We start from the raw sequence: 12,024 nt of genomic DNA, 5'->3' as shown, positions 1-12,024 counted from the left end.
AGTTCACCTCGCAGGCCTCCCAGAAAGGAGCCAGCTGGAGCTGCCTGCTTGCCTGGTCTGAGGTTTGCAGTTCATGAGTGTGGGAGGGGGCGCCAAGCCACCTGGAGCACCCGAACTCCCTCAAGTAGGCTGCAACCCATATTGTCTGGGAGGGGCTCCTTCAGCCAGTCCCAAGTGGGAGTGTGTAAAGGTATGCCCCTAGATGATGGTCTCTCAGCAAGGCTGAGACCAACCCCTTGGGAATGAGGAGACTTAAGACAAGTGTCAGGAAAAGCTGTAAAGAACAACTTCGGGAGGCAAGGGTGCTTCCTTCCCTCGGAGCCAGCCGGTGGGCTTCCTTTTGGTCCTTTCCTGGGCTCAACTCTGGCTGTCTCCCCACCCCCACACTGTCCTTACCCTGGCCCTCGCTGGAGGAATCCCATCTCCTCTTCCCCCTAGTCCTGCTCCCCCCAGTTCAGCTCAAATCCCTTCTCTGGTGAGGAGGTCTGAGGCACATTTCTTGGGCGCACGACCTGGCTGTCTCGGTGGGCCCAGGGAGGGGGCGCAGGGCCCACAGCCGTCGCTCACGCCCCCCAACACACACACTCACGGGGGGCCTGGGTGGGTGGGAGGTGGGCGGAGGGCGGCTGGCGCGGGAGGGGAAGAGTTAAGGCTCGCCGCTCCCCTCCCCCGGAGGGTGTGACCGCCTATAAGAAAGGCGCCGCGCTAGGGCACTGGGGCTGCAGGCGGCGGGGGCGCAGCGCAGCGCAGCAGCGGAGATCCGAGGGCGTCCCTCCGCCTAGGACCCGGGGCAGCATGTCGGAGCCCAGGAGGAGGGGCCGCGGCCGCGGCAAGAAACACCGAGAGGGAAGAAAGCGGGAGCGAGAGCCCGATCCCGGGGAAAAAGGTAGGGCACCTCGGCGCGCCCAGAAACCCCGTTTCGCTGAGAGAAACCTGCCGCCCGCTCACTCGCCCCAGGCGCTGCGCGGGTGAGTCTGGGGCGCAGCGAGCAGCGCTGGGGTGACAGCAGCCGGGGTGCGCTCTCTTGCGATCGGCTCGAGCGGATCCGCACGGCAGGGGCAGGGTAAGCGAGGAATGAGCGCTCAGAGCCAGGCAGTGGCAGCGCGCGCGTCTCCCTTGGTGGCAGAGACCCGGGTGTCCCCCCAGCAAGCGGGCAGCATGCGTCGGGGACACGGAGGGAGACTGCGGTCTAGCACACCCCGGGCCTAGTCTTCCGTGTTTAGGGAGCTGTCACTGCCTTCCCTTTGCTGGGATCCTCAGCCAGCTGGGCACTCCGGTTCCCTCAACCACTGTGCCACACCTCCACCCGTTCTGCTCCGCCATTGGAGCTTGGGCAGCACGCCCGCCACCTCTGGAGATGAAGGGGATGCCCTGCCCTGGGAGCGAACCCCAGGCAGCGGGTTACTGCTGCTTCTGTAACATATGTGTCCCCCAGAGGGGGACCAGGCATGGAATGATTGTCCCACCTTGGTCTTCTTGGTGATTCCCTTGGGCTTTTGAGTTCTGCAGCCCTCCCTTTGAGCGAGCAGAGCTCTTGACAAGAACCCACGTAGGTGCTGAACCTGGGCAGCTGCAGGGTAAAGGGGTATGCTGGCCTTGGATTTCCCAGCCCAGAGCCTATGACATGCACATCTTGAGGCCCCCTTTGGGGAAGCCCTGGCTTCTCACTTCTTTTTTTTTTTTTTTTTTTTTTTTTTTTTCTTCCTTGGGCAAGCTTTTCCTTGCCTGTTTTGTTAAAAGTCTACTTTGTACTAGCCAGCAGGCTAGACAAGTTCAAATGCCCCATCTCCACTTAGTCCCCATAAGATCTCTGGGCTATAGGTGATCTCATCTGCATTCTACAGAGGAACTGAAGGTTTCTGAGGGTGAAGTCAAAGAGTGAGACTTTCCAAAGGTGAGACTTTGGACTTCAAATGCCATCCTCTAGACAAGTGTGCCCAACTTGCTTGGTCCACACCTACCTTGGGATTCCCATCGGGATGCAACAAAAATGGTTTCCAACTACCACTCACCCGAGGGTTAGAAAACTTCCATGGTGGCTGAGATATAAGCCAGTCTCTATGTAATGGTGAAGGGGACAAGACTCCCCGGGGAGAGTCTTTAATGGGGAGAACCTAAGAGTTCAGTTATTTCCAGTCCTCCAAAGAGAAGTTTAGGATTTAAAGGCCAAGCTGCTTCTTTTGGCCATTTCTGTGGGTCAGGGGTCTTGGAGTCTTCCTGAGAACTGTGGTCAGCTGAGCAAGAGGTGTAAGTCATCTCCTGCCAGGCACCTGTCATGTCAGGCTGGCAACTGACCTGTGACCTGGGGGAGTAGACTTTCGCCTGCAGGGGTCAAACCCAAACCGGCATGGGTTTCACTCAGTGAATCTTTGCTAACACTCCTCTCCCTGCTTCCCACCACATACATCCTGACTTGGGTATGATATCCAAGATGCAGGAACGAACCTGGTACTGTGACACCAGACAGGCTCCAGCCACTGGGCATCCTCTGAGCCTGGAAAAGGAGCATCCTGGTGTGGAGGATGGAGTACTCACTGAGGGGCGGGGTGGACCGCAGCCCTCAGAACTATCTGTCCTAGCATCTACCCAATGTGAAACGTCCTCTTAATAATGCCTCTCTGTGAACATTCTTCCTGTCTTTTCTTCTTCCTTGTGCTTTCTCTTATTCCCTATTCTCCAGTGGCCATCTGGCTCTTCAGAATACCTTTTTGTAGGGATCTGACTGAGAAGCAGATCCCAGACCCAAGGACAGATCTAGACAAATTTTGGGTACTTTAGAACAATCTAGAATGTAGAAGGCATGGCCCATGGGGTAAGATTACACTCTAAAATGAGATTATGGAGAGAAAGTACCATGGCAGTGAGAAACAACAGTTTAGATCTCTGGTTTATGACTGAAAGAGTCTGACTCAAACCTGATTGGAAGAGCGATTGGGATAGCCATGGCTGAGCCGGGCAGTGGTGACGCAGGCTTTCATCTCAGCACTTGGGATGCAAAGGCAGGTGGATCTCTCTGTTTGAGGCCAGCCTGGTCTACAAAATGAGTTCCAGGACAGTCAGGGCTACACAGAGAAACCCTGTCTCAGAGGTCAGGGTAGAAGAAAAAAGGGAGGAGGAGGAGGAGGAGGAGGAGGAGGAGGAAAAAGAAGAAGAAAAAGAAGAAGAAGAAGAAGAAGAAGAAGAAGAAGAAGAAGAAGAAGAAGAAGAAGAAGAAGAAGAAGAAGAAGAAGAAGAAGAAGAAGAAGAAAGATGACCATGGCCTTCAGAACTACAAGCCATTATACTTTTCCAGGGCACTGTGCAGCTACCAGGACCTTATAGCATTCCAGAGTGCCTCTCTGGAAAGACATAGGCACAGGGCCACTGGAGGGGGGCCTCAGCTGGGATTGGGCCACATCTGACTGCAAGACTAAGAGGTTCAGACATGTAAAGTGAGCCTTCTTAACTGTGAGGGGGCTCTATAAAGCAGGAGAGATACTGACAAATTGGTGCCCCCAGCAGCACCCAAGTTCCTCCTTAACAAACGGGAGGGGGTGTCCTCCACCCAGGCAGTGTGGGGCAATGGGCATCTCCCCTGCCCCAGCATAGGAGGCTTGGGTGGGGCAGAGCTGCAGGTGTGAGCCCTGTGTCGTGACTCATAGAAAGTTCATGGGGCCAGTCCCTGGCATCCCCTCTGGGGCTGCCCCTAACAATCCGTGTTCCTCTCTTCCAAGGCATAGACTTGCCAGCCTTGGCAACAGTGGGGCTAAGAACTTAGACTAAGTCCACTTTGGTGTGATGGATACCACACGCAGCCAGGCACTTGGAACCCGAGCCGTGGGCTTTGTGTCCCTCTCTCTCTGGACTTCTGGCAGTGTATTCTGCTATCGGCTCTCAGCCTCTACATGCAAGGGGCCGAGTTGCACCTTTTGGGTCTTCTGACCTTGAGAGCCCCAGTGGAGAAGGACTGTGAGGCTGCAGTCAATAGGAGGGTCTGGCTACAGAGACAATAATGAGCCAGTCCTGGTCTAGAGACAGACTCCATGATCAGATTTGGAGCCACTGGCCTTTTCTGTGTGACCTTTGAGAGACCAGTCAGGATTGAATGGAAATGTCCTTCTGCTGCAGCTCCTCTGTAAACTGGGAATCTTCATCTTTCTATAGAGGGCATTGGGAGGACCTAGGTCTCCAGCAGGTGTCCAGGGGTATGAAGGTGGACCAGCATACTTATCGAAGAGCTCTGGCCACATATCATTTGAATTCCCTGGACACAAAGAAATCTTTGCAAAGTCTTCCCATCTTTCCTTTCACCTGCCCATCGGTAAAGCAAGCACCAGATCTCTGAAACCAACTCTGGTCTTCCAGATCCAAGGTGGTTGTGCTCATGGGCACGTGTCTGAACGGCATCAAGGGGTTGGCACACACCTCCCCCCATCTCGGCCCCTGGCTGACCCTGCTGAGCTTGGCACCTGAAGCAATCCTCCTGACACTCTGGGGTGCAGCCTGCACTTCACGCTCTGCTCTGGCTCCATGGCACCTCAGGGTTCATAGGAACAATAACAACAAGCAGGGAGTGACTGTACTTCCCAGTAGCCTTTCATCCTGAGAGCTCAAAGCAGTTTACAGACCAAGACTCATCCTTCCTCAGTGTAGGTCCCAGGGCCTCGGCAGGGGTGAGAAGGGGACAGAGAGCACTGGTCTGTCTAGATCAGGGCAGCAGTGGGCTGGATGGGGCAGTGAGTCACTTGACATGAAGTGGCCACAAAGTCTGGGACAGAAGGAAAATGGGACCGTGGGCTTCCGCTTCAGGCTGCAAATGAAGAGTGATGGTCTCCCTTTAAAACCATGTAGTCCAGACCATTTTTTCCTCCATGTACAACCTGGGTGCTTGTACTAGGGACTGTTCCAGGAGCTCCTGAAGCAGCAGTGCGTGAGAGCAAGCAGAGTCCTGGGCACCAGAGGCTTCCAGGCCAAGTCAAGCAGCCCAGGCCTCAGGGCGGTGGCTGATCCAGGAACACGTGGAGGAAAGGGGCTGGCGGGGCCTGGCTCTAACCTGACTTGGCTTCACTAGCCTCCATTCCACCCCCACCCCCACCCCTTTCCTAGAACCCTTGCTGTGTAGACCAGGCTGGCCTTGAACTCAGAAATCTGCCTCTGCTGGGATTAAAGGCATGCACCACCATTGCCCGGCTACCATACAAACCGAAAGCCTTTCCATGTGCTTTTCTGTATTCGACTCTGTGAGAATTAATTTAGCTTCTGTTGAACAAATAAACCTTCGGATCCTGTCCTCGGGAAGCTCAGAGAAAGATCCTTCATAGATCCCTAAGATCAGAATGGCATAGAGCCATAAACAGGCAAAGCATGGTAAGGAGAGGCACGATGTTGGGACAATGTAAGAAGGACCCTGGGGAGAAGGTGGTACCTGAGCTCAGTCTAGATGGGGCTAGGGATTTACCAGGGAAAGAACAGGAAGCGGGGTCGTGTCCATGTCTGACTGAACCTTTCCTACCAGAGCTGAGCCCACAAAGTAGACATTATCACCACCACTTCACAGGCAGGAAAACGGAGACAGGGACACTCACAACTTATCTGGACATCAGCCATGAGCTGGTAAAAGGACAAGCTCTTGAGCTGACGTTTGCCCCTGTCCTGCCTTCCCCAGTCACATCTACTTAGCCCCAGGTTCTTCTGCATTCTGTACCCCTCAAGACAAACCAGTGATATCCAGAGGAGCCTTGTTGGCCACCTGTGGGAGCGAGCCTTCTCGATAGATGGATAAGCAAGACAGGTATTTTGTTTCCTGGGCTCTACAGAGATGAGACACGGGGGATTCAGAGATGAGCAGTAAGTCCCTGCCATTACCGGGAGCTTGGAACATGACTGTGGCAGTCAGGTATGAGTAGGAACTGTGGACACCGATACAGAAGGGCAGCCGGAGGCCCTGAGCCTGCACCAACAGGCAGTAAGTAGTTCCTGGGAAGATGGGAGTCATTATGGTTGAACAGCCTGGCCAGAAACCAAACTAAGAATCCAGAGTCCAGCCAGATCTAGTACCACACTGGGAAGTTTTCTGGTTTGAGAAAGTCCCTTGTGCAGAAGATGTTTAAATAGGAACCTGATTCAAAGCATGAACTAGGAGCTTGGTAAAAATGTGTGCTCTTGGAGCTAGGCAGATGGATGGGTCAGTAAGGTGCTCTCTTACTATTCAAGGAAGAAGGCTGTAACACCCACATAAAAAAGCTAGCTGTGGTAGCACACACTTGCAATCCTAGCATTGGACAGATGGCGACGGGAGGGTCTCTAGAGCTTGCTGGACAGTTATTCTTGTCAAATTGGTGAGCTCCAGGTTCAATGAGAGATCCTGCCTCAAACAAACAAACAAACACATCCGAGAAGAACAATTGAGGAAGACACCTGATCTTGACTTTTGGCCTCCATACTCATTCACACACACACACACACACACACACACACACACACACACACACACACATGCGTATGAACATATACATACACACATATAATACACATATATATTACAAAGAAATGCAAACTTCTGAGACTTGCCCTTAATTTATTGAATCAGAAGGGCTGTCAATGTGTGTGTTAGCTAGCTCTGTAGTGGATCAGGAGTTGGGCTCCAGTTTGGTTTCATCCCACCCTACAAAACAGAGCCCTATTGGGACCAGAAAGAGCAGTCCTTCGTTAAGGCTCCTGATTTCATCATCTACTCTGCTGTCTCGGAGCACAGGCCTGTTTGGGCTGAAGGATGAGCTGGAGAGGAGTGCTGGGTGGGAAAAGCGCTGGGATTAAGCACGGGGCCCCACCCTGCCCAGAGTGCTTGTAGCCATCTCCATGGACTGCTGGAGGAGCCCATCAATGACAGCCCAGCCTTCCATCACCGGTTCGTTTGTTCAACCCATGCGCAGTGAGCGCTGCCTCTGTTCACATACCTAGAACATCATGAAGCCCTGTTACATCCTCTCTCTCAAGCCTCCCAAGTCTAGAAGATAAGAATCTAGTGTGCTCCATGCTAAGAAGCCCCAAGAAGGGCAGCGAAAAGGTTCAGGGTGTCTGACTGGAGCAGAGGCTGCTGATGGCTGGGTGGATCGGTGAAGACAGAGGCATCTGAGATTTTGAGGGATGGAGATGAGCTGCCAGGTACTAAGGTATGTCTGTTCTGGGCCCTGTTAGAAGTTCCTGACATGTATCATCTCTGCTCTGAGAGGTGAAAGGGATGGTCCCTGTCTCTCAGACAAGGAAATGAAGGCTCAGAGAGGTTAAGTAACAACTGGTTACACAAGACACTGGCCAGAGCCAGCATGCACACCAAGGCCTGTTTGGCCCCAGCTGTATGGTGGATCCTGCCATTCTGTTTCCTGTGTGGAGAATGTTGTATGGACGCAGGACAGACTGCACACGTTAGTGACTTGTTTTGCCCGGAACTTGTGTGATTCCTGGAAGGAAATGTTAAGGGAAAGGAGAAAGGAGGTAGAGAGGAAAAATACAGACTAACCAGATAGCAGCCCCTGAAGGTCCCAGCTTCCATCAGAGGAAGGCTGGCACCTCATTTCTGAGGTTTCTGAGGAAGTCAGCAAGGTGGGTAGAGGTAAGTGTGCCAGCAGTACCCTGCTGACACAGTGTCCTGGGGTAGTGGGTCCCTGCTGGTGCAGTGTCCTGGGGTAGGAGGACCATGTGGGCTATCCCAGGCCCTGTAGACAATGGGGGAAGGTAACAAAAGCAAGAGGGTTGGTGCAAGTTGAATGAACTCGAACTTTGGGGAAAGGCAAGAGAGGCACAGGTTGTCACCGATGCCAAGGTTATCAAAAGGGCATCCAGTGGGAAGGAGCTGGAGATGTAGGCTCTCCACTTGTCATGTCTGAGCTCGTGCCTGAGGCGGTTTGCTTCCAGCCCCCTTGCCCACACTAGCCTGGACCACATCAGTTTCCCAGCCTTGCCCCATCCCCAGCACAGAACAAAAGCCTGCATATGTCAAAGAGACTGGTGAGCCATGGATGTTGCCTTCCTGTGTGAAGCCTGCTGAGACCCTTCCCTGAAGCCCAATAGTGTTCCACACACCTCTGTGCTTTCTTCTATCTTAAAAACCCTCAGCATAGGGCTGTTGTTTCAACACAAAGCTACTGATTTGCTTAGTAATGATCCAGGCAGATCCTCCAGAAAGAGGCCTTTGTAGCCTTGCTAGTGCACCCACCACCACCCCTACCCCCATAGAAGTCAGCAACATGTGGGAGGTCAGGTGACCCCTGAATTCCCCAAGCCCAAACAACCCTCCCAATTCAGACAGAGGTACAGAGCCACCCCAAAGAGGACAAAGGCTTTACGGTCCTTTCCTCTGCCCTCTGAGTTCCCCAAGCCAAAGCTGCCCTAGCCCTTCCCCAACAGGGAGTCTCCATACTGGCTTCTCCTGGACCAGAACCTAAGTAAGACGTCGTCTAAAGACTTTCCCCAGCAGGCAGGTTAAATGGGGTTTGGGCAGACTGTAAGGGCCTTCCAGGGCTGTCAAATCCACTCTGTCTCATACCTAGGCTCCCAGCCATTAAAGAGGTGGGGAGACCGGAAACACCTCTCCTTCTGTTCCCACGGGAGGGAGAAAGAGAGAGAGAGAGAGAGAGAGAGAGAGAGAGAGAGAGAGAGAGAGAGAGAGAGAGAGAGAGAGAGAGAGAGAGAGAGAGAGAACATGGTTCACAAATGAGTTAACTGAAGCCCCCAGGAGACTAGACAGCTTATCTAAGGCCTTCAGTGCAAAACTGGGAGAGTGGGACCTTAGCCCCTGTGACAGCCTGTGGCTCTCCTTCCCCAGAAGTCTGAGTCGAACCCCCTAGCCCTCATAACCAGCTGAGAGGCCCTCAGTATCGCTCTCCCAGCTCTGGTGGCCATGCCTCATCTGGAAGGCACTGGGTGTCTGAGAAAGCATGTGAGAGTCTGTGGGGTCTGTGCAGCTGGTGACATGCTCCAGAGGTTTGTGCCATCTTCCCAGCCACAGCAACTCCCCTCAGATGCCCATCTCTGCCGCTCACAGACCTGGGGCCCTACCTGAGCAATGTCAACTGCCTGGCTGCCAGTAAAGTCCTGGAGAGACCACTGGTGATCTTGGGATGCTGGACTACTGGCATGGGGGCTGTGTGTGTGTGTGTGTGTGTGTGTGTGTGTGTGTGTGTGTGTGTGTATCACTCGGCTGTCTGGGTATCTGAGTGTGTGAGGTTGGCAATTCTAGCTAGGCAGAGGCTAGTTTAAGGCAGAATCATCCTAGCTGGCCATTGTGCTCCCCGAAACCTTCCCCTATGTGATGGGCTCTGCCTCCTCTCTTCAGCAGCACACACAGCAACCCTGGCCTGCTCCGCCTTATAGCCGGGGTACAGGCTTTCACTGGTGCAGGGAGAGTGGCTTGCCTGGAGTCTTTTACCCTTTCCAGCTCCCATGGAAACCCTAAGGAGGAGGTTGAGCAATAAGGATGGTTGGAGGTGGGGAGGGCGGGGTTGTCTTGCACTGTCTCCCTGACTGGTGCCGGTACAACACAGGCCTGTTGGCTATGAACAGTTGGATAGAAATAGGAAGAGGGCAAAGTAAGCCCAGGTACCAGGTTGGGCCTGCTTGTCTAGGGACACATGGCCCATAATAAAACCAAAACCCAAGTGGGTATCCGATCTTTCTGCAAGGGTCCTCACAACCCTTCTGCAGGTTATAAGGACAATCAAGTGCCCATTTCACAGAGCAGATCCCGGGTGCCCACTTGAACCAGCTATGTTTTGAGCTTAAGATTGTTTTGTTTTGTTTTGTTTTTTTCTTTTCTCATTTGAACTTGGAGTCTGTAATTAACCTCGAATAGGTTGCAGTCACTTTGTAGGTGGGACTGGGGTGGGGAGGGGGCCAGCCCACAGCCCGTCAGCAGCAGGGCAGAAGGAGACTTTGATGCCAGGCAAGCTGGCCGCATTGTCTCCAGGTGCTAGCTGCAAAGGGGAGTGCTGAGTCTTAGTCATAAGGGGAGGGTCATTAACCCTTTTAAGAGTCCAGTGTCCCTGCCCTTGGTTCTGGAAGCGGGGAGGTGGGGCCAGGTCTCCCCAACTGGGTTTCCTGGCCTCAGCCTGTCTGTCTCACTCTCAGATCTATGTGCTCCACACCCACCGCCCACTGCGGAGAGGAATGAGGTCAAGCAGCTAGCAGCAGCACCTCCTGGCCTCCGGGCTGGGATGTGGGGAAGGATCGGGCTGTTGTTCTGGGTTGCTATCTTTAATGAGGTGCTCTCTGGGGATGGCCTGTCACAAAGATACAGGCCAGATGCTCTGGTTGGCACTGGGTGGTAAGAAGCAGAGGCCACCAGATACTCCATGGCCCAACTTATACCACATGAGATGTGTCCTGATGATTTGGGGGAATGTGTTAGCCAGGGAAAGCTTTTGTTGTAGGCCTTGAGAGACCTTCCTCTTGTCCTTAGAAGGCTTCCAAAGGCTATCTCTCCACACCCTCCTGTCCCCATCAGGGTACCCTGACCCTGCTGGTGGAAGGACCCCTGAGCTCCTCCAACCCAAGGAGTATGGGACTTCATCCCAGAGGAAACAGAGGGGAGTACTGCCCAGTATTCAAGAGCCTTCCTAGACCATCCACTTGCCACTGACATCAACTGGTAGGGTTGGGGTCAGGGAAGACTTGAATGTTACCCTCTGTAACATTCTTCTACACACAATTCCTTGTATCCAGTGTCTGTCATTTGTCCCAACCCCTGAGCTCTGGGCTTCTGCAAGCCTCCTTTCTTTGAGAGGAGATACACTCATCCCTCAGGATGCTGTTACTCCTCCACTTGGCCACAAAGCTGACCTGATAAAGTCTACCCCACTGTTGTTAATATCAGAACACTGGAGGTGACCTGACAGATTCATCCAAACAATGGACTATTAGACATCCATTAAAATGATTTATAGATGCATTGCTTGAGTTGGAAAGAAATGCTTTCCAATGTGTTGACTGAAAAGGGATCTGAGGCATTTTAGAGGAAAATGTTTTAGAGGCGATATTTGAAAATATGAAGACTGGGTTTTCTCTCTGAAGATAATTGAATTGATTTTAATGTGTTTTTCCCCTTTTCTTATTTGGATTGTGTAATTCTTCTACAGCAAAATGTATTTCTTATGTAACAAAAGAGTGACAGAGGGGACATGCTAAACTCAGGGGGATTGGTCATTCCACGTAGTGTTACGTCATGTCTGTTTGAGACCAAAGCCAGAGACCCAGCATTCAGCAGATGCTCAGTAGATAACAGGGGCAGGACGGGACTGAATGCTAGCCCACAGGATAGCTTTGACTCTGGTCTGAAACAGAACCCCCTCTATCCCAGGGACTTAGTTCTCTGCTTGGTTCAGCTTTGACCTCAGGACACTCTTGGGACCCAATGTGATGGTCTCCACACCCACACACCAGCACAGCATAAAATAGTTAGAGCTGGGGCAGGTGCCGTGCTGGGGCTGTGGCTGGAGCTAGCTCCGTCATGTCTGAAACCCTTTGAGGGCTGTCTCTAGGTGCCTGAGGTCTGCTGCGTGAACAACTTCTGAGCCTTGTGCCAAGAGAACCCAGAGTATTGGTATTGGATCTGATGTCTGGCAGCCACAAAGGGAGTAGTCTCTGTTCAGATCAAGAAAGAGTTTTAAAACATAAACACCACTGTCAGTCATTCCCAGTTCTCTAATGCTTTCCTCTGACACTGTCAGAACAAATCCAGGGCTATCAATGGGGAGGTCCCCAGTCCTTGCCATAGGTTCTGGGCTCAGGGGTGGGGCTGCAGAGGTTCCCCAGCCCCCCAGCACTGTTCCAAAGGTCAACTGGCACACACTCTTCTTTCCTACAATCTGAGCTGCTGCAATAAACCCACCGAGGAACTTTCCAGATGCAGACAACTAAGCCTACTGAATACGCCCAGCCTCCCCTTTCAGGAGATTCTTGTGAGGAAATTCCAAAAGCTAGAAGAGAAAACTCTGTCAAGAGCAAGACATGGTTCAAGCTTGCTGTTGTTCTCAGGATGCACTTTAGACC

The 12,024-nt window shown here is 52.7% G+C and overlaps 1 protein-coding gene across 9 annotated transcripts in view; it reads left to right on the top strand.

Moving 5' to 3' along the window:
* Nrg2 (neuregulin 2) overlaps positions 1–12,024 on the top strand; it is a 182,952-nt gene that overhangs the window by 128,197 nt on the left and 42,731 nt on the right. Inside the window, exon 1 of one of the 9 annotated variants that reach the window (XM_011246789.3) lies at positions 523–886. The exons of 7 other annotated variants lie outside the window; for them this stretch is intronic. In XM_011246789.3, the coding sequence (XP_011245091.1) occupies positions 796–886 (91 nt within the window). In that variant the 5' untranslated portion in view covers positions 523–795. Of the gene's footprint in view, positions 1–522; positions 887–12,024 lie in introns of those variants that run through there. One more of the 9 variants, XM_030250232.1, reaches the window with a different exon arrangement.

The sequence above is a fragment of the Mus musculus genome, chromosome 18, assembly GCF_000001635.26.
Source record: "Mus musculus strain C57BL/6J chromosome 18, GRCm38.p6 C57BL/6J".
Lineage (NCBI taxonomy): Eukaryota > Metazoa > Chordata > Mammalia > Rodentia > Muridae > Mus > Mus musculus.
This window is presented reverse-complemented; position numbering and strand designations above follow the sequence as displayed.